Raw genomic sequence first — 21,466 nt, forward strand, 5'->3', positions numbered from 1 at the left:
CCCCTCTGGGCCTGCAGCTGAGATTTTCCATTACAGGGATCTGGAAGGTCACATACCATTTGCACCCCCCTTCTTCCTCCTGGGTCCAGGAAGGAGGGGGACCTTCTCATGTCTCTCCATGGTCCCCTCTGGACTTGAATGATTTGAGCCTGGAGTAGAATAGGCAGGGAAACAATGAGGGTTTCTGTGCAGTCCTTATAGAGCAGAATGTGTAGAACCGAGAGAAAGGAGGGTAGCGGAAGATGTAACAGGAAGGAGCATTGCCCAGAGACTGGTAGGCAGAACAGACTTGCTGTAGGCTTAGAGGTGAACAAGATGAAAACTCAAGGCTTAGAAGGTACCTGTACCCTAGCTTCCTAGTTTAGAATTATCCCTGGGTTGTCTTCTGCACAACATTCTCCAGGATACAAAGTACACAAAAGAGAAACTTGGTGGCTCCAGACTGGCAGGTATACAAACTTCAGGCCCTGGGCTTGAACCCTTTTCATTACACACCACCCCCATCTCTGCTGGCACCTCCCAGTACTGCTCAGTCCTTCCCACACTCTGGCTCTGGTCCCTGTTACCAGGCTCAATACTGGAAAGCATTGTGCCCGTTCTCTGCCCATACAGCCTGCTGGGGCTCCTTGCCATGCCCTGCACCGTCCAAGGGCACTTCTGCTCACATGCTTGGGGCCCTAAGTGATGGGTGGACAGGGCGATCAGGGCCTGCTTTTTACCCATGCCTTACTAATCCTGCCAGTAAGTGGTACTTCCTTATACATGGTGGACCTCAGAAAGAAAAGGTGTAATACCTGGTCCTTTGATCTAGAGTGTCTGGGTTGGGCTTCCTGTGAGTCCGGTCAATGCTGCCCATTTGGATCAAGGCCTTGTAGCAAGAAAACAGAAAGACTTGCAAACAGGAGGTAGGAAGGCCAGGATGACTCTACTCCGAGTGAGCTTGAGACAAAGTCACAGATCAGAAAGGGGATCACAGGGGTAGGATGGAGAGGTTCTGAGCCAACTGATTGTTGGTATGGAAAGACCTGGGAAGAAGTGGGATTGAGTGTGTGTGTGTGTGCGTGTGTGTGTGTGTGTGCGTGTGTGTATGTGTGTGTGGGTAAGGGAGAGATAGAAACAGAGACAGACGACTGTGTACTTGCCTGTGCATATATGCTAGTTAAGGCCGAAGGGGTCATGAGTGTGTGGGATCCTGCGGATGGGTATGAGACCGTGGGAATGTGTCTGTGGACGGCTCGGAAGCACTGACTTGGATGTGTGGATAATCTGTTGTGAATTGCTTGTCTGCATGGCACGCACTGTGCGTGTGCACGTGTGCACAGTGTGTGGGCCACAGGGAAGGCAGTGCTGGGGCTGTGGGTGTACGTGAGAGTCCATGGGAGAATGAGTGTGTGCACAGGGGCGGGTGGGTGTGCTCAGCTGCAGATGGGCTCCGGAGGTCTCCAGGAAACTGTTTTGTTTCCTAAGTGACTGGCCTCCTGGGGCCTTCAGCCCAGTCTTGAAGGTTGTTTCAAGATCATGAAAGAGAGAGTGGGAGGGACAGAGAGAGGGAACAACTGGGAGACTGGATCACCCCCATAGTCCCTCCCCCCCGCCCCCTCACCCCACTTCTCTGTCCCAGTCCCAACCGTTCTCCAACCCTGCTTGCTCATCCTCCTCTCCTCGCTGCCAGCCCTCTGGGCAATGTCTGCCGCTCTCCTTTTCCATTCCCTTTCTTCTTTGGGGCCTGTGATCTTGTTACTACTGCCAGGCTTCTCGGGCCTTTTCTAGGAGGGAGGGAGAATTTTTACTTCCAAAGGGGAGCTATCTTAGGGTGATAGATTAGATGGGAGTTCAGGAAAGACTCTTGTGGCTTTGACTTGTGTCCAGAAAAGGTACCTTCTCACTTCTCCCTTTGTCCCCAGCCCTCTCTCCTGCCAGTCCCTTAGGCTGTGGGGACCTTGTGGTGGGGAGGTTGGGCTCAGAGCCACAGGTAAGCTGTCCAAGGCCAGTTGCTGCCTCAGTTCCCCATTGTACTATAAAGATGGAGTCAATTTTCTTTCCACCTCTTTCCTAACATCTACTCCTGCATTTTCTTCCTGGTCTTCTCAGTCTACTCAGAAGTAAAGTCGTGTGTGTGTGTGTGTGTGTGTGTGTGTGTGTGTGTGTGTGTGTGTGTGAGTGTGAGTGTTTCATGATTCTAATCTTAGTGACTCAGGAGATCTGAGATCTGAGGAACTGAGATCTTAAGATCAAGATTTGAAACCAGCTCAGGCTGAAAAGTCTATGAAACTCTTACCTCCAACGAACCATCAGAAAGGTAAAAGTGAAGGTATAGCTCAAGTGGTAGAATACCAGCCTTGAGTAAAAAAGCTAAGAGACAGCACTCAGGCCCTGAATTCAAGTCCCAGTTCCAAAACAAAACCAAAAAAAAAAAAAAAAAAAGAATTAAAAAATTCTGTCCCTTCATTTTTCCTTAATTCTGTCATCTTTACTCTCTTCCCTGGTTTTTATTTACCTTTATTTTTAAAAAAATATATAGAATTCAAAAACAGTGAGGGGGACACTCAAAAGTGCTTTTCCCTGCTGCGTGCCCACCTTTATTTTTCTGCAGTGCTGGGGGAAGAACTCTGGGCCTCATGAATGCTAGAAAAGGGCTCCACCACAGAGCCACACTCTCAGCGTTCCCATCTTTCCCACCTCTCCTTCCTTCTCTCTGGCTTTGGATAGTTTCATGCTGTGTTCTTCACCTAGACACCCAGGTGGAGGTGTGAGAGAGCAAAAGGAAAGAACTCACCTCTTAGCCCTTCTCTGGAGCACAAGGCTGCTCTGTGCCTGCTTCCCATATCTCTGAGTTTTCCCATTGTGTCTAGTGCAAGGGGCATTTGCTTGTAAGTCAGGTCAGCTGAGTTCAGTCTAAGAGGAGCCAAGTTGTCACCTAAGTGACCTTGAACAAGAAGTTGCTCTATGGTGGCTTTGTTGTCCTCATGACCAAGAAAACCTCTGAGGTCTCCTTTCCCCATGGCTTATCTCGGAATTCTGCACTTCCTCCTTCTCAGCTCATGGCTCAGCTCAGGGGAGAAGCAGAAGTTACCTACAGTCCCATCCGTATGAAAACCTTTGTCTGGCGACCTGGGTATAGAGGGAAATGAGGACAGGTGCTCTAGTCCTGTCTCCTAGCATGGATGCAGATGCTCCTACTTTGTTTAGTATGAGCCTGGCCTCTTTAACTGGGCATTAAATAAGAGCTCAGGGTTTGCATAGACTACCTTTGAATTCTTACAGCCACTGTGAGAAGTGGGACAGGGTCCTGGTATGCTTCAGGCAGAAGAGCCAGGCTAAGGTGAGGCTGAGGAAACCTGACATCTTTTGACTGGTATTCAGTGAGTTGATACCAGGTAGAACATTTTCCAGAGTTTCTTTGAACCAGGAAAAGCATGTCGGGGCAATGGGGAGGATAGGGTTAATGGGTCTTGCTGAGTTTGGGGGCAAGGGTCACAGCTGGGCCCTGCTGGGTTCCTGTTTGCCTTTGATTCCATCTGTGCAGTGGGAATGGCCCCCAGCCCTCCTGAGGCAGGTTTGCTTTGGCCAAAGATCTGACCCAGCCACTGGCCCAGAGCACCCCACCTCCCTGCTCTTCCTATCAAGAGGCAGCCTGGCTTGGCCTCAAGCCTCCTCTTTCTTACCTCCTTCTTCCCTTACCAGGCCCCTTCTTCTTGGCTCAGGATACAGTACCATGTGTCTGCCTGACCCCTTTGGTGTCCTGGATGCCTGCAAACATCTAGTACCCAGAGCCATAGCCTCTCCCCCCACACTGGATTTTCCTTGGAACTCCGTGGAGCTCAGCCTCCTCTGAGCCTCTCTTCAGGCGCAGGATCTTTTCATACTTGTGCCCCTTTCTGGATGCCATCACCACCCATGAGGAGTGTGGCTTAATCAACAGCACACTTTGTTGTTGCCTTTGCATCATTTAGACATTTGGCACTTATTGAGTACTTACTGTATACTGTATCCTGTGCTAGTCCAGTCTCACGATCCTTTTGCTCAGGATCACAGTGTCATTTAATGTCCGAATCTCTACACTTGGGGACTGTTCATCTCCATTCATCAACTCCCTCCCCTCCTCTGCTTCCCCTCCCCCCCCATCTCTATTTCTTCTCCAGGAGACTGAGTGGCCTTGGAGTCTGACTTCCACTCAGATGATTCTCCCATCTGCAATGCAGGACAAAGACTAGGCCACAGCATCCTGGAAGTCCTCCAGGACTGGACTGGAAGACAGACAGAGGCTTTCAATACAGGACATGTTTTACCATTAACTTGCTGTGTGCATCTGAGTAAGTCCTTTCCCTCTGAACAATTAAGTGAGGGGGTTGGACTGTGTTGAGTTCTCTATTTAGCTGCATGGGCCTTTTCTATGATCATATTTTAAGTGGTCTGAGGTATGGTCTAAGCCTCAGTATTTCTCAAGGTTGCCCAGATAATCCAATGGACAGGCCAGCGTTGAAATACTGAGTTATAGTGCCCCCCAAATCTCTTGCTAGGTACATATTGAAACTTGAGCCTCCAGTGTGAGAGTTTTAGGAGGTGGGGCCTTTAAGGGGTAATTAGGTAATGAGGGTGGAGCTCACAAGATAAGATTAGTGCCCTTATATTATCATTATTATTATTATTATTATTTGGATCCGGTCATGGGGCCTGAACTCTGGGCCTGGGCGCTGTCCCTCAGCTCTTCAGCTCAAGGCTAGTGCTCTACCACTTGAGCCACAGCGCCACTTCCAGCTTTTATCTTTTTGCTTATGTGGTGCTGAGGAATGGAACCCAGGGCCTCATGCATGCAAGGCAAGCGCTCTACCACTGAACCACCTTCCCAGCCCATAGTGCCCTTATATTAAAGTTGTATGTAGGGCTGGGAAGGTGGCTCAATGGTAGAGCGCTTGCCTTGCATGCATGAGGCCCTGGGTTCGATTCTTCAGCACCACATAAGCAAAAAGAAAAAAAAAACTGGAAGTGGCGTTGTGGTTCAAGTGGTAGAGCGTTAGCCTTGAGCTGAAGAGCTGAGGGACAGCGCCCAGGCCCAGAGTTCAGGCCCCATGACTGGACCAAAAAAAAAAAAGGGGTGTGTGTGTGTGTGTGTGTGTGTGTGTGTAGACAGTCTTTCTATATAGCCAAATCTGGCCTCAAATACCCAATCTCCCTGCCTCAGCCTCCTCAGTGCTAAGATAATAGATGTACACCACCACACCTTGCAGATCAGTGTCCTTGTAAGAACAGACTTGATAAGTTGCTTCCTTTCTGCTCTCTGTCATGTGATGATACAGCAGGAAGATGACCATGTGCAAACTAGGAGGTGGTCACTGGCACCTTGATACTGTATTTTTCCAGCCTCTTGAATGAACAAAGAGAGTATGCATGCATTCCTTAATTTGGTCCTCATATTTTGCTCTTATTTTACAGATGGGGAAACTGAGGCACACATAGCCAAGCTAAGTAGGGGAGCTGGGTTTCACACCCAGGTCGGTTCCAGAGGCTGCACAGTTAACCTCCAGGCTATGAAGAAGGATTGCTTTGGGTCCTTGCTTCCAGGAACAGATGAGCAAGAAGTTCTGGCTACAATGGAGACCAGGAGGAGTGCACCAGAAGATAAAGAAGAAAGGAAAAATGCCAACAGCAAGCATTTGTGAGCCAGGCATTGCTAGCTGCTGGTCACACACCAAGAAGGAGAATGATTCTCAGCTAGAAGAATCTGGAAGTCCTTCATGGAAGAAGTTGCCTTACAGTTGGGCCTTGAGAGCAAGAAGGGATCTAGCGCAGAGACAGGGACAGTTTGAATGTGGGCACAGAGGGCTAAGCACCCAGAGCACAAAGGGGAGACATGGGGAGCACGGTAGAAGTGGATGTTGGGCCTTGAATGCCAGGCTCAGTGTCATTCCAAATGCCAGTGTTTCCTAAAAAGCTCTGATGACAAGTCACCTGGATGCTCGTTAAAAATACAGAACAGGAGGCCTGTCTCTTAGAGACTCTGATTCATGAGGGTGGAGGTGGGGAGTGGGAGTCTGTATTTTTACCACCAAGCAAGTTGGAGAAAAATTGCTATCAACAATATGGATCCGTTGAGAGTTTTTGAGCAGAGGAGTAATTGTATTCCATTTGTGCCCTGGCAAGGCTCATCTGATTGCAGGGTGTGTGTGCACACAGGTGGGAGTCCTGGTCTGGAAGGAAGAGACAGGTAGGGGATGTGCATGGGGAGGGTCTGAAGCAGGGCCGTGGCGATGATAGCGAGGAGACGGGGTTGTGAGAGGTAGAGAGTCCAGGACCTGGTTAAATGGTTAGACACTAGGGTAAGGGGGAAGGACTTAGGAATGGACATGATGGTGCACAGCTAACTGAAAAAAGGTAGGGAAGAAAGACATTGGGAGAGAAGCCACAGCTTTACTTTGGGGTACATTCAGGTGTTACTGGCAAGGCTGCAGGTGAAGGAACCCTATGTATGCTGGACATTGGAGCATGACAGAGCGCATAGTTGCAGGGAGTGACCTACATAGCAGAGACCCCTGAACCAAGGAGATTGCCAAGGAGGACAAAGGCTCCAGGTAGATCCATGGACAATAGGGCAAAGAAGAAGACTCTAAGAAGACATAATCGGAGAAGCCAGAGAGATGGGAGAAGGAGACAAAACCAAGAGATCTGGAGACTGAGAGAGGAAAAAATTTAAGGGAAAAACAAGACAAAACAAAACAAATTCACCTGACAGTTTTAGATGTTACATGGCAAGAGTAAGTGGCAACAGTCAGAGATGACTGCTGCGAGCTTTGAGAAATCCATTTCCAGCCCTGGTCAGGTTTGAACATAAACCTGTGCAGAGCTGAGGAGTGCGTGGTGAGGAAGCTGGGCTGGGGTGGATGGGGTTGTGGAGGAGGCAGGTAACTCTATTCCAAAATGAAAAGAGAAAAGAGCAATGGGTAACAGAGCTAGGGAATGGGTGCGACCCTCTTAGAAATCTCTCCCCTAGTTGGCTATGTATCTTCCTCTGTCCATATGCCTCTTATTTGATCATAATTAATCTTCACAATAATCCTCAGAAAACAATGAGATCATTGCTATAATAATTCTCATTTTGACATGTGAAACTAAGACTAGAAAAAGTCAGAAATGGGATCCAGGCTACACAGATAGTAAATCTAGCTGTCCAAAACTTTGCTGTTTAACCCTGCCCTACAGTGTTTTTTCCACTTAGTTTAGGACAGAGACTCTATTTCTTGTTGGTAACTAACGAGCCTCATCCTTTAGTTTTTAACTTTGTTGTATCTGCACCCATTCTCCCAGGGACGTCTAATTCAGAGACTCAAATACCCTGTGCCAATGCTTAGCGTTTTAGTGCCCACCTTACAGTGCCAGTCCTATCACTGGGGTTTCCCAACCCCCTGGCCAGCAACTAGCTGACCGCGCATCCTTGTCCGTCCCCAGAACCAGCTCCTTGTCCATAGGATAATGTGAACCACACACATTCAGCTCATCTTCAGTCTGGCTAAGAACAGAGTTAGAATGCTTGGGAAATAAATTTTAGATTGATCATGAATTGGACTTTTTTTTTCTTCTCTGAACCTCAGTTTCCTGGATTTGTTGTTTTGTTTTTGTGCCAGTAGTGGGGCTTATACTCAGGACCTGGCTGCTATTCCTTATCTTATCTTCCCTCCCTCCCTCCCTTCCTTACTTCCTTCCTTCCTTCTTTCCTTCCTTCCTTCCTTCCTTTTTTCCTTCCTTCCTTCCTTCCTTCCTTCCTTCCTTCCTTCCTTCCTTTTTCCTCTTTCATTCTCTCTCTCTCTCTCTCTTTTTCCTTTCCTTTCCTTTCCTCAAGGCTAGCATTCTACCATGAGCCACAAATTTTGCCTCTGACTTTTTGGTGATTAATAGGAGATAAGAGTTTCACGGGTTTTTCTGCCTGGGCTGACTTTGAACTTTGATCTTCAGATTTCAACCTCCTGAGTTGCTAGGATTTCAGGTATGAGCCATCTGCACCTGCCCTCAATTTTCTTAATAGCTCCAATTTAGAGAGTTGTGTTGAGAATTAAAACGTTCAATGAATGCTAGCTATTATATTCTGCCCACGATCTCTCTGGCCTTTGAACTACAATTTCTTTTTCAGCTGGATCTGATTTCCAGCACCTTCCCTCCCCAGAGGACAGAGCTGGATCCTTTCTAAATTGCTCAGGAAGGAGCATAGGTTGTTTATTGAAGGGTGGAAAGGTTTGAACTCTGAAACAGAAGAAACTTTCAGCCATGGATGAGAGTAGGCAGTGGATGGACTCTGGAAATAACAGTGGCCACTGGAGAGATCATATGGCCACAGGAGAGAAGGGACGAGATCTCCTCTCAGGACACCCACGCACCCCTTGCTCACTCCGCCTTTCTGCAGATGTCTATTGAGCTTCTAGTCCTTGCCAAGCAACTGTTCAAAGCAGAAAGCAAAGCAAAGCAGAAGAGAGCCGACTGTGGCCTTGAGAAGCTCACAGACAAGATGGAGAGGCAGACAGAAGCAAGGCCTGTAATTACACTAGAGTGACAAATGCCAGCCAAGGGCCAAGGCCAGGCTGCTGTGTGCATGCATGCATGCATGTTTGTGTGCCTGTGTGTGTGTGTGTGTGTGTGTGTGTGAGAGAGAGAGAGAGAGCGAGAGAGAGAGAGAGAGAGCGAGCAATGCTAGCATCAGACTTTTCTCATACTCTCTCCCATGGCCAGTGTATTCATCCTCCACTGTTCCATCTGTTTCTTTGTTTTTGCAGTTTTTATTTCTGGCTTTGTTTTCCCTTTTGCTTTCCTAATAGAGAGTCTTTGGAAAAATTCCATGCTTGTTTCAGTTGGATTAGAGAAAAAGAGAAACATCCACTCCTCAGCCGGAATAGCCAAGGGGTGCTGGCTTCCTGCAGTGTCCAGGTGGACAAGTGGAGGAGGCTGGGACTGGCAAGAGGGGAGCCCAAGGAGGAGCCTGGGAGACCAGGAGCAGGGAGGGGGGAAAACACAGGAAGAGCTGAGCTTGGCTGAGGAGGCTGGGATGGCACCTTCCAGCCCTCTCCTCATGCCCCCTGCCCTCCGCTCTGAGTGGAGGGGAGAGCCAAGAACCCCTGCTACCTCAGGATCACGTGAAGCTGAGCACTATCGCCCTCTCTCACCCAGAGAGCTTTGAGGGGCTGGGATTCCAGTCACAAGGGAGTGTTCTACACTGTCACTGTGGAAAGCTCAGTGTGTGTACCCAAGTCTCCAGGGTCCCTCTCTCTTTTTCAAACCCATCACACACACAACTCATTATTCCCTCTTGTCCCGGGCCTCTGATACATTGCATTTATTCATTCAACATACTTGACTGATTAATTGGTCAACTGATTGATTGATTGTGCCATTACTGGAACTTGAACTCAGGGCTTCATGCTTTTGCTTGGCTTTTTCCACTCATGACTGGCGCTTTGCCATTTGAGCTATAGCTCCATCCACTTCAGACATTTTGCTGGTTAATTGGAGATGAGTCTCTTGAATTTGTCTATCTAGCTTTGAACCAAAGTCCTAAGATCTCAGGTTCCAGAGTAGCTAGGATTACAGGTGAGAGTTACCACATTTGGCTTTTAACACACATTTCTTGAACACTCACTGTATGGTAGAAACTAGAGCTACATTAGTGGGGAAAGACAGTATTTCAGAAGGTTGTATATACAGCCAAAGGAGCGGGGGGGAGGGGGGGGGAGAAAAGCACATGTATATATACATAAATAAATGTGTAGAGATTAGAGAAAGAAGAAGGAAGGAAGAAGACTATTCAGAGGATTTAAGTTTGGGTACTACGTTAGCTCTGTGACCTTGTAACTTACATGATGTCTCTGTGCCTCTTTTCCCCATCTTTGTTGGATATCAGCACAGGGTCTGGCTCCTGGGATGGTGGAGAGGATGAGCAGAGTGAATGTGCTATGTGTGCAGCTCTCAGCACAAAGCAGACTTCTTACCTCCCTCAAGCTGGGGCACACAAACCTGTGAATGACCTGTTGTCTAAATCCACCTCTTGCTCAACCTGTTGACTCAGAGGCAGCCACCTGATGCTAACCATCTCTTATGCCCTGAGGCTCAACTACAATACTCAGCCCACAGATCTTCATCTACCCAAACAGCTACCCGCTCCCACCCTTGCTCACCTGCTCCTTAGGGCTTCCAGGGGCGAGGGGGAGAAGACATGCCGCTCAATGGGGTTACCTCAGCCCTTTGCTACTCTCTCAGCTGGCTGGGGGTTGGAGGGTAATCACAAGGCCACCCCATGAGGGTTAGGGAACAGACTTGTCAGAGGAGGGAGGCTAATGTGTATAGACCCCTGCTTCCTGGAGAGCTAAGACTCTCACACAAGAATGTTCTGGCCTTGTATGTGTTTATTTATAAAGCCCTGACCCACACTACAGCCTTCCAAAAGGAAAGGTTCTCACTGCTGAATTGTTGAGAAACTTCAAGCAGAGAGCCAGAGATATAGCAAAACTCTTCCCTCACCTAGATACCAAACTAAAACAGGAGCGAAGACAAACCACAGACATCAGGAATATCCAGACAACTCAGAGAACCACAAAGCCATCTTCCCACTCTACCTTCTATGAGCCACACCCCACTTCCCCCCCTCCCACCTTCCCTAGGCCAGGCATTTGTTCATATCTGCATGGTGGCTCTGTGTGTGTGTGTGTGTGTGCACGCGCATGCGTGTGCACACGTGCACATGTGTGCATGAGTGTGTTTCCTGAACTGATGCAGGCTGAGCCCACACTCCTGCCCCTGTCTCTAGCCCTATGCTAAGGGGGTGGCATGGCTGTTCAGTAATAGAGGAACCACAGTACCACTGGGTCCTTCGTACCACCTGACCCTGACCATTAAGGGGGTCCTGTCATTTCTGTACTCACAAGATTGGTGCCAACTGCCACCCACTGTTGGAATGCCACACAAGGATGCTTCTGAGCAGGCGTGCTCTGGGAGAGTGTGCCTACATGTCTCCATGGATCTTAATGGCTGTGGTGTTTGTCACTTTCTCTCAGTAGTTAGATCTGTGTCTATACGTGTGTTTGTGTGTTCTGGGCTGGATATTTTGCCTTTAGGAAACCATCTTAGCTTCTCAGGAGGCTGAAATTTGAAACCTGAAACCTGAAGTCTTATCTCCAATTAACCACTAAAAATCCAGAGGTAGAGGTATGGCTGAAGTGGTAGAGCATTAGCCTTAAGCAAAAAAGCCAAGCAAGAGTACAAGCCCCAGCATGGACACCAAAAGACAAAACAAAAGGAACAAAGGTTAGACAATCCTAGGTTCAAATTCAAATCTGGACAGTAATCCATTAACCCTGCCTCTCTTTTCTGAGAGGAATACAGAAGATAAATAAGATCATATTCTGGTGATGTTAGGGAAATGAACCCTAAGATATGTATTCAAATGGTTTTTTCTTTCATGCGTTTGTTTCTAACATATTTATAAGATTATGTCTTGTTGCTTTGTATGTCCCTCTCCCACGGTATAACCCCTGCTTTCACTGTATTTGATGTCGGTATAATTTGTGGAGGGGAAGGGGAAAAACAAATCGTTTAAATAGGGATACAGGTGAATCTATTGCAACAATGAGATGTACAAGTCATTACGTCGAAAACGAACTTTACAACTTTGGGGGGGGAGGGGAGGAAGATTGAGGGGGGGTGGGGGGAGGATGGGAAGGGATGGGAAGGGGAAACAAAGGAGGAGGCTACAATGCTTGATAAGAAATGTACTCATTATCTTGCCCATGTAATTGTAACCCCTCTGTACAGTATTTTCACAATAAAAAAAGAAAAGAAAAGAAAAATAAGATTATATTCTGCATCCAGGTCAGAATAGTTAAATGGTCCTCCTTTGTATTCTTTGCTGAGAGCAGTGTCTCTTCGGTTGTGACTGAAGTGTAACACATCACAGCCAGATTAAAAACAGCTTAAGGGCAGAACATAGGTCTTAATTATTTTTAATGATACTCATAACACCTCAGGGCCACCTAGGTGCTTGTACGTATGTCATCTGGAGGCTAAATGAATTAAATAAGCATGTGGAACAAGTCTGGTGTCTGATGTAGATCCACACCTGGTAGTACACAGAAGGTGTGTGGGAAGCCAGTGATGGTCTGGTGACAGTCCAGCTTGGTGCCAGGGTCCTGATGGGCACTACTGTATCCACAGCTCCTCCAAATCCCTCCACATCCCAAGGTGACATTGAGGCTCACGGACAGGCTCCCTTTCTCCATTCACTGCCTGCTCCATCCCAAGGGACCAGCCTCTGTGCTAGAGGAGCCTATTTTCTTGTGGGTGTGGTAAGCGTGTACTAGCATGTCCTTCAGGCTTCATGATTGATACAGTCCTTCTCTGTAGCAAGCTGGTGAGGATTGGGTGTGAGGGTGTCTTTCTCTGTGACACCTCTCTCCATTCCACAGGGCACATGTGTCTGTGTGTGACAAGCCTCATTCCTCCTCCCCCAATTTTCCTAATTACATAAGCTGAGTCAGTTCTGTGCTTTGAGTGCCCTCTGCTGGCCATTTTGGGAATCCACAGTTTGGGGAGGGGCTTGTTGAAGAAATTATATTTTTCTACTATCTCAACCCTTCTGGAGACACCAACCTAGTCCTCAAACTCTATCTGCCATCTGCTTGTTTTCAATACAAGACATAGATTAAGATAGGGTCCCTCATAATGATCAAATTGAGGACTGGGAATTACTTAGTTACCATCTGTCTCCCTTAATACAATGACTACAGCCTGAGGGAAGCAGAACATGCTGGCTTTGTCTACCTGTGCCTAGCACAAGGTCTCGCCTCATCAGTATGCATTTTGTGAATGAGTTTACAGGGTGGAGAGGCTTGGGAGGAGAAACAGTAGTGCGTAGGAAGATTTAGGCACAGGAAATCTGGACTCAAGTTACACTTGGGCCACTTAAAAGTTGTGTGCCCTGGGGCAAGATAACCCTTCAGAACCAAGTGTTTCTCTTCTATTAAACGGTCAAATGACATCATCCTGTAAAATAGACTGTACCATCCAAAAGGGCCTCACTGTGTAAGCATCCTACAAATGGCATCTAGGATTATGAGGATGACAGTTAGTGCCTCAAGCATCAGGAAGGTGTTCTCCACTCAACTCCAAAAAGGGAGAATGCTTTTTCTCCAATGTCTCCCCTGTGACTTCATTTTCTCATGGCTTGGAGCCTGTAGATGATGCAGGTATGGTGAATATCTGTCCCGGGGGCCATACAAGGCTTGTGAATGGACAGACTCACATGCCAGCCTCTTGTTTGTATTTTGACTGACAGCACTGCTTGCACTGATAATTTTGTATGACTGCAAATGTTTACAAATATCCAAATGTCCCATGGCAGAAAAAACAGTGGTTTCTCCCCACCCCTAATAGAGAAATGGGTGGGAAAAAAAAAACCAGGTTGTGATATATGGACATGGGAAGCAGCTGGCACCCTGCTGCTCTGTTCTTTGAGCAGTCCTGCGAGGTCAGGCCTGGACTTCTGACTTCCTCTGAGGTCCCAAACGTTCTTCCCCATGTTTCTTTGTGGTGGAGGAAGGTGGCTTTGAGTGATAATTGCATGAACACCTCCTCTGAGAACAGGAAGTTGAAGCATGTCTGATCTGGCCTGAACCACTTCTCTTCTCTTGGCCTCATATTCCTTCTTTGTAAAAGAGGAGGTAGAGGGTGGGAAGTGGGGAGGGAGGTAGAAGGGAAGAGCAATGCAGGTAGGGAGGGCAGAGGTGAAGAATGCTAGATGAGCTCCCAAAGACAGCCATTTGTATAGTCCTGGCTCTCTCACCTCGTTCTGGCCTTGCCCTTCCGAGCCCACCCCAGTCCCCACCTGCTTTATAGTACTGAGAAAGACAGAGCTCTAGAAGGGATGCTTTTTCAATTCTCCCATGGCCAGGCCAAACCCCACACTTCCCAACAGAGAGCTGTGTCCATTTCTTCTCACTGAGGCAGAGTCCTTTGCCTAAATTAAAACTTAGAAAACACTACATAATACTTCAAAAACAAAACAATCCCATCTCCTATTTAATGTTAGTTATGCTGTGCTAAACATATTACATACATTTCCTCAATTAATCAGCACGGTAACCCTATGAGTAAATGTCAAGGATTTCACAGTTCATTTGGTGGAGGAGATTGGGTAAGAAATAAATTGAGTTGGAGGAATTGAGCAAGTGGATCAGCATCATCCAGCCAGGAAATAACTCTTGGACTGCTCACCCTCCTAACCCAATTGGCCTTTGGTTTTGCCCGCAGCAGTGGAGCAAGCAAGGTCTCTAGTGGCCTTTGAGGGGAGCTTGAAGGACCCTTTGGCCCAAACCCTTCCTGTCCAGGAGCCCACTGGGTCCCCCCCTCCTCCCCCGTCCCCCCTTCTCCAAGTCAACAAGGTTTGAGGACTGAGCGCAGACTTGGATTGAGAATTCATGGCGACAGTCAGCTGACCAGTGCCTGTGGCTTGGCACCTGCCTCCTGGGGGAAGAGTCTGCAGGTGTGGAGCAAAGTGCGTTCTGGAGGCCAGGTGCAGTCAGCTGGTCCCACGCGGGCCTGGGGACTGAGCCTCAGCTAGGCCGAGTCTGGCCAGGGCGGGGCCTGGGGCGGGCCGAGCCCGGGGCGGGGCCTGGGGCGGAGCCGGGGCCGGAGTCTAGCGGGCCGCGAGTCAGCCGGGGTGTGGGCGGGGCCGGGGCCGGGGCGCGGCGGGAATGGTCTCCCGAGCTGCGGCGGGCGGGAGGGAAAGCCGCGGGAGGGGGGAGAGGAAGAGAGGGAAGGGGGAAGAGAGCTGGCGGCTGCCGCTCGGCGGTGCACCGCGCGTCCACGCCTCGCCGCTCCACTTCCTGCCCCCCACCTGGGCATGCGCCCCCTGCGCCCCTGCGCGCCCTCGAGCCTGCGCCGCCCCCCGAGCCTCCCCAGAGCCGGCTGCGCAGGATGGGCGCCCCCGGCCCCGCGCCGCTGCCGTCGCCGCCGCTGCTGCTGCTAATGCTGGGTAAGCCGCGTCCCCGCCCGGCCCGGCCCGGGTCCCGGCCCCGCCCGGCAGGTGCCTGCCTCCGGGCGTGCAGCCAGCCCGCCTTCCCAGCACCGGGGCTCCAAGGCCTCTCCCCGCTCCCCAGCCAGGTGTGCCTCCAGCCTCCCCGGGCTCGGCGCCTCTCTTCCCTTTGCGGCCGCCCGTGAGCCAGGTTTGGGGAGGATGGGGGCGTCCTCGACCCGGAGTGCGGGTCGGGGGGGGCACAGGGAGGACCCCCCGGGGTGCTGCCCCGGCGCTGCCAGACCTGTGGCGCTGGGCCGTCTTCTCAGACGTCAGACCCTGGTCCTGGGGCTGCTGCGCCCAAATGCTACGATCTCCTTCTGCCCCACACTCAGCTCCAGGCCTGGCTTTGGGTGCCTGCCCTGCGTGGGCAGTGCCTGCCCGTCGGTCTTCATAATTGCCCCACAGCTGGCCCGAGGCCCAGGGGCTGGTTCTGCCCACAGTCTTTGAAGTAAGTCTCCCCTAATTGTTCCCCATACGCTTCATCATCTGAGATTCCCTCTCGCAGCCCCAACTCCACCCTGGGCCCATCCCTCTATGCCCCCTTTCCCCTCTCCCAGAGGTAACTTGTCTGGTTGTCACACCCCGCTAGCCTCAGCCTGTCTCAGAAGAACCCGGGCTCCATGGAGCCAGAGCCCAGGATCTGGAAGCACCCTGTGCCTCTCATGGGGAAGATCTCTGTGGCAGAGTGCAGGACCAGCCTCGCACGGAGGCATGGGGGTGGTGACAGTGGAATTGTTTGTGGCCTGGAGATGTTCCAGGTAGGACAGTTGTCAGGAATTGAAACCCTTGGAAAAAGAGTTCAGCTTGAGGAGACGGGGGGACAGTGAGGAGCCAGGACTGCTGTAGTCCAGGCAGAGGCTCAGGGTTCCCTGCTGTCTCCTCTGTAGACCAGTGCCAAGCAGAATCTTCCTGCCGCAGGTCCCAGAACCCCCTGGGGCTAGGACTAGGGCTCTGTCTCTGGAGCCCTGGGCCAGAGGCAGAGGGATGTGCCATAGGAAGGAGCTGTGGGGACTGGTTGCCTAGTATTTGCTGGGTTTTCCCCAGTGGGTATCATGGCGCAGAGAGAAGCTGTAGAGGAGGTGGGGCAGGATGGGTGGTGCACAGGGATAGAAGAGGAGCTTGCTGGGCTCTGAGCCCTGCGTACAGCGCTGACATTCATTCTGTGGATGAGGAAAATGAGGAAATGAAGCCCAAGAGTGCATCTAGTGAGTGTTGGAGCTAGGATTTGAACCCAGATCTGACGGCAAAGGCAGCCTCTGTGCTCACACAGGAGGGGCTTGGCTCAGGAGAGAGCTGTGTGGTAGCTTATTCCCTAGGACTGTGGGATGACTTTCCCATGGGGATCTCTAAGCATCAGCAGTAGTGGAGCCAGGAGCAGATTAGCCCCAAGGCAGAGGGAAGATGTCAGTTTGGCTATCACCTTGATTATGAAATGTGCCTGGAGCAGAGGCCCTGAATCACACACTGACTCACCATCAGCTGGAAGTTCACTTCTCCAATGTTGAAACTGAGGCTTGGGAGCAGAAAGTATCAGTCCCAGGGTAAAGTGCTGGGGGGGGGGGGGGGTAGGGGTGGAGCCAGAAACATCCCTGGGTAAAGTGCTGGGGGGGTAGGGGTGGAGCCAGAAACATCCTGATTCGCAGTCTGTGTCCTGGCCAAAGGCCCATGAGTTCTTCCTGTGACTGGGGAAGAGGCAGACAGGGTTATGAAGCCTATGGACAGTTCCCTGAGGTCAGTACCTCAGACCTCCCTGTGAGATTCCCTCCCTGATGTTGCACTCCTGCAAGGTGTGTGGGGGCCTCAGGGACAACCAGATCTTAGTCAAAGCATCAGACTTCTGATGTAAGATGGGGAAAAGGGCGGATGCAGCCATTTTAAGTTCTGGGGTTCTGTGATCTCATCTAGTGGTAGCTATGAAAGGATGGAGAGAAGGAAGAACTGAGCTTTCCTAGGCATTCAGAGCAATGTGCTGGGGCCCACAGCTAGAGTGGGGTGAAAATGAAAGTGATTGGAAGGGCCAGATGGAGGCTTATTGCCTCTCTGTAGAGAAGGAACCTTATTCAAATGATAGCTTTTGTTGAGGGGTATTCATCAGCCGGGCTAGCCAGAAGGCTGGCAGGCCTTGGGGGGCGGGGGGGGGGGGGAATAGTCTAGGGCAGAGCCTGGGTTTTGCCCCCAGAAACCCCAGCTGCCCATGCAGCCCTGTGGGGTGAGAAAAGCAATGAGCTCATGGCACAGCTGGAGCGGGGAGGGCATTGTCTGGAGAGCATAGACTGTGGTGGTGCCCTGTCCAGAGCGAGCCGCTGGCTCCATTGTCTGGCCCAGGTGACACAGCTAAGCCAGGGAGCCCTGCTTAGTAAGATTTGACAGCTCCCTGCCAGCAAAGGAGGAGTGAGAATCCCTTAGCCAGAACTCTCTTCACGACTAAGCTCCAATGTAAGGATGACAGACTTGGAGGAGGGAATGGGGTAGGGGGAGATGTATAGCTGGAAACCAGGTGGAATTAGGATTTTTTTTAACACAAAAGCGCTAGTTTCCGAGGCAAACCTGGGCCTATGCCACCTCCTGGATACCCAGGCGTCTTAGGTCCCAGCATCCCTTCCCTATTCTCAGAACAGGACCCAGATCTTCTAGGTTTCCCTTCTTTTCAAGGGCAGTAGTTAAGAATGGTCTGGTGGTATTGAGCCTGGGTTTAGAAGCAAGACACCTTGAACTTTTTCTGCCTTTCCCTGCAGGAGTCACTTGCTGTGCCCGGGAGGTGCTGGTCCCCAAGGGGCCTCTGTACCGTGTGGCTGGCACAGCTGTCACCATCTCCTGCAATGTGAGTGGCTATGAGGGCCCTGCCCAGCAAGACTTTGAGTGGTTTCTGTACAGGCCGGAGGCGCCAGAAGCTGCTCTGGGCATCATCAGTACTAGGGACTCCCAGTTCTCCTATGCTATCTTTGGGCCCCGAGTGGCCGCTGGTGAAGTGCAGGTGCAGCGTCTACAGGGTGATGCTGCAGTCCTCAAGATTACTCGCCTGCAGGCCCAAGATGCTGGCATTTATGAGTGCTATACTCCGTCCACGGATACCCGCTACCTTGGAAGCTACAGTGGCAAAGTGGAACTGAGAGGTACTGGACCCTGGACTGGGGTGGGGCCACACCCTTGTGTGTGTGTTTGGGAGGGGGCATTACTTATGTATCCTTCCCTCAGATTTTGCTCTTGAGGAACTCAAAGCCCAAGGTGTTGCCTCAGTCACCTGGTGATTCAGTGCCTTGCCTGGAATCAAACCCAGGTCTCTGGTGCAGTCCATTGCTCTTCTTGTATTAGCATCTCTCCTGAGAGAATGGGAAGGATGCTCAGCTGCCCAGTATCCCCTCCAATCCCAGACAGGATAGGAAGCCTGATGGATGGAGTGGACTCTATTTGTGGAGGACTTAAGACCTGTGGAGAGTTAGGGTACAAGGTAGACCTTGTGACATTCTCACATTCTTAAGTCTTTCCAGAAGGAAGACAGAGGTCCTTGACTGACTATATTTCAAACAGGGCTGTCTCAGACTTAAGAGCAAGAGACAGTAGGTTGGTTTTGTGGAATTCAATAATATTTATTGAGCGCCTTGGTGTACCCAGCACTGTGCTTGGCACCAATGAGTTGCAGAAGAATTAATAACCACATGCAATCTATGCCCTCTAGGAGCTCACAGTCTGTTTAGGGAAGTAGATTGTACACAGGAAAAAGTCACAAAAGACCATGGATTCCCAGCCTTCCCTCACTCCACCTGTGCCCTTCAGTTCTTCCAGATATGCTGCAGGTGTCTGCTGCTCCTCCAGGACCCCGAGGCCGCCAGGCTGCAACGTCACCCCCACGCCTGACAGTCCACGAGGGGCAGGAGCTGGCACTGGGCTGCCTGGCGCAGACGAGCACACAGGAGCACACCCACCTGGCAGTGTCCTTTGGACGAGCTGTTCCTGAGGCCCCAGTGGGGCGAGCGACTCTGCAGGAAGTGGTGGGATTGCGGTCTGACTTGGCTGTGGAGGCTGGAGCTCCCTATGCAGAGCGGCTGGCTGCTGGAGAGCTGCGGCTGGGCAAGGAAGGAACTGATCGCTACCGCATGGTGGTGGGGGGCGCCCAGGCTGGAGATGCGGGCACCTACCACTGCACTGCTGCTGAGTGGATTCAGGATCCTGATGGCAGCTGGGCCCAGATTGCAGAGAAGAGGGCTGTCCTGGCTCATGTGGATGTGCAGACGCTGTGTGAGTGCCATGTAGCCCTCTGTGGGAGAGGGTTGGCTCAGTGGGCACCACGGGCATTAATCTCACTCCTGGGAACTCATTTCCATAGATCAAGCAGCTCTATTGGTATTCTTCCCTCACTACCCATGACTGGTGCTCTCTGCTCAGAAGCTGAGTATGGAGAAGGGAGGGCTAAGGCTGAAGGGTGAGATTTGGGCCCCTGGGTGTTTTCTCCACACCTAGTGAGGAGAAGACAGGAGATGGCTGCTGTCAAGGAAGACATTGCAAGTGAGGGGATTAGACACCTCTGTGTCCATCCTTCAGTGACCACTCTCCCTCTCCTGTATTTCAGCCAGCCAGCTGGCGGTGACAGTGGGGCCTGGTGAACGTCGGATTGGCCCAGGGGAACCTTTGGAACTGCTGTGCAATGTGTCAGGGGCACTGCCCCCGGCTGGCCGTCACGCTGCTTACTCCGTGGGCTGGGAGATGGCACCTGCAGGGGCCCCTGGGCCCGGCCGCCTGGTGGCCCAGCTGGACACAGAGGGTGTAGGCAGCCTGGGCCCTGGCTATGAGGGCCGTCACATTGCCATGGAGAAGGTGGCATCTAGAACCTACCGGCTACGGCTGGAGGCAGCCAGGCCTGGTGATGCAGGCACCTACCGCTGCCTGGCCAAAGCCTATGTTCGAGGATCTGGGACCCGGCTTCGTGAAGCAGCCAGTGCCCGCTCACGGCCTCTCCCTGTGCATGTGCGGGAGGAAGGTAAGGGGTTTGGGGCCTTGAACAGGGTTCAGGGCTTGTAAAGCATTTCCTGACTCCATGATCCCTGACCCTTCATCTTTTATCTCCATGTCCTTGCTCTGCAGGTGTGGTGCTGGAGGCCGTGGCATGGCTGGCAGGGGGCACAGTGTACCGGGGGGAGACAGCCTCTCTGTTGTGTAATATCTCTGTGCGGGGTGGCCCCCCAGGGCTGCGGTTGGCTGCTAGCTGGTGGGTAGAACGGCTAGAGGAGGGGCACCTGAGCTCTGCCCCTGCCCAGCTGGTGGGTGGAGTAGGCCAGGATGGTGTAGCAGAGCTGGGGGACCGGCCTGGAGGAGGCCCTGTCAGTGTGGAGCTGGTGGGACCCAGGAGCCATCGGCTGAGACTGCACAGCTTGGGGCCTGAGGACGAAGGCGTGTACCACTGCGCCCCCAGCGCCTGGGTGCAGCATGCGGACTACAGCTGGTACCAGGCCGGCAGTGCCCGCTCGGGGCCTGTCACAGTCTACCCCTACACGCATGGTGAGTGACTCCGCCCCACCTGCTTCTCCCTGCCTTGTTCTCCCTTTCTATCTCTATTGCCACCCTCTCTCTCTTCACAGGAAGAGCCCCTCAATATGCATGTGTTTGGGGTTCTTGCTGACCTGAGTGCTGAGAGGGCAGGGGTGGGCAGGGACGGCTGCCTGTGGAGGAGGGTCTGGGGACATGGGTGACAGCAGGGGTGAGGGTGGCTATCCCTCTGAGCCAGCCTTCCTCTCTCCCCCAGCTCTGGACACTCTCCTTGTGCCCCTGTTGGTGGGTACAGGGGTGGCCCTGGTCACTGGCGCTAGTGTCCTTGCCACCATTACCTGCTGCTTCATGAAGAGGCTACGGAAACGGTGACCCCTCCCTTCCCAGGTGAGGCACAGGAACCCTAAGTCTTGTCTTCCTCAGCTTCCCAGTGCTGAGCTGAGGAGCTGAGCTGCTCTGCTGTGGGGCCCCTGCCTGGGAGACCAGCAGCCAGCTGAGCCCTGCAGTGTCCTGTTAGCAGGGGGAGGGCAAAGAGGGAGCCCATTTGGCTCTCTCCTTAGCCTACTCCATGTTCTCTCCATTTCTCACAGGTGTTGACTGTCTTCCAGCCAGCTTCTCTCCCTCTGTCTACTGTCATTTAATTTATTTGTCCTGCCCCCATACAGAGAGGAAGACAAGGCCTCCATTCCCTGATGTCTTCCCTCCCAAAGCTCTCTCTCTGGCCTGTTGTCAGTCTCATTCCCATCCTATAGGAAGGCCATTCCTTGTCCTCCAACTAGTTTTTCTAAAATGTGAATAAAGTGGTTTTCTAAAATCCAGGTCTGATTGTGTCTTCCCCAGCCAGGAGGCTGTAAAAGGCTGGGGGTGGGGGGGCATGTAATGGAGGTGTTTTGGGATTGACAACCTATCATGAACAATACAAGCCTCTCTTCCCACTAT

At 51.5% G+C, this 21,466-nt stretch overlaps 1 protein-coding gene across 1 annotated transcript; it reads left to right on the plus strand.

Annotated features, from left to right (window-relative positions):
• The first annotated feature begins 14,797 nt into the window (after positions 1 to 14,797).
• Positions 14,798 to 21,341, plus strand: Igsf8 (immunoglobulin superfamily member 8). Its single transcript, XM_042682109.1, has 7 exons — positions 14,798 to 15,004; positions 17,782 to 18,159; positions 18,821 to 19,282; positions 19,614 to 20,021; positions 20,126 to 20,539; positions 20,784 to 20,914; positions 21,118 to 21,341. The coding sequence occupies exons 1-6, from the start codon at positions 14,947 to 14,949 to the stop codon at positions 20,897 to 20,899; spliced, it is 1,836 nt and encodes a 611-aa protein (XP_042538043.1). The 5' UTR covers positions 14,798 to 14,946; the 3' UTR covers positions 20,900 to 20,914; positions 21,118 to 21,341.
• The last annotated feature ends 125 nt before the right edge of the window (positions 21,342 to 21,466 follow it).

Source organism: Dipodomys spectabilis, unplaced genomic scaffold (genome assembly GCF_019054845.1).
Source record: "Dipodomys spectabilis isolate Male_0828 unplaced genomic scaffold, ASM1905484v1 ptg000069l, whole genome shotgun sequence".
Lineage (NCBI taxonomy): Eukaryota > Metazoa > Chordata > Mammalia > Rodentia > Heteromyidae > Dipodomys > Dipodomys spectabilis.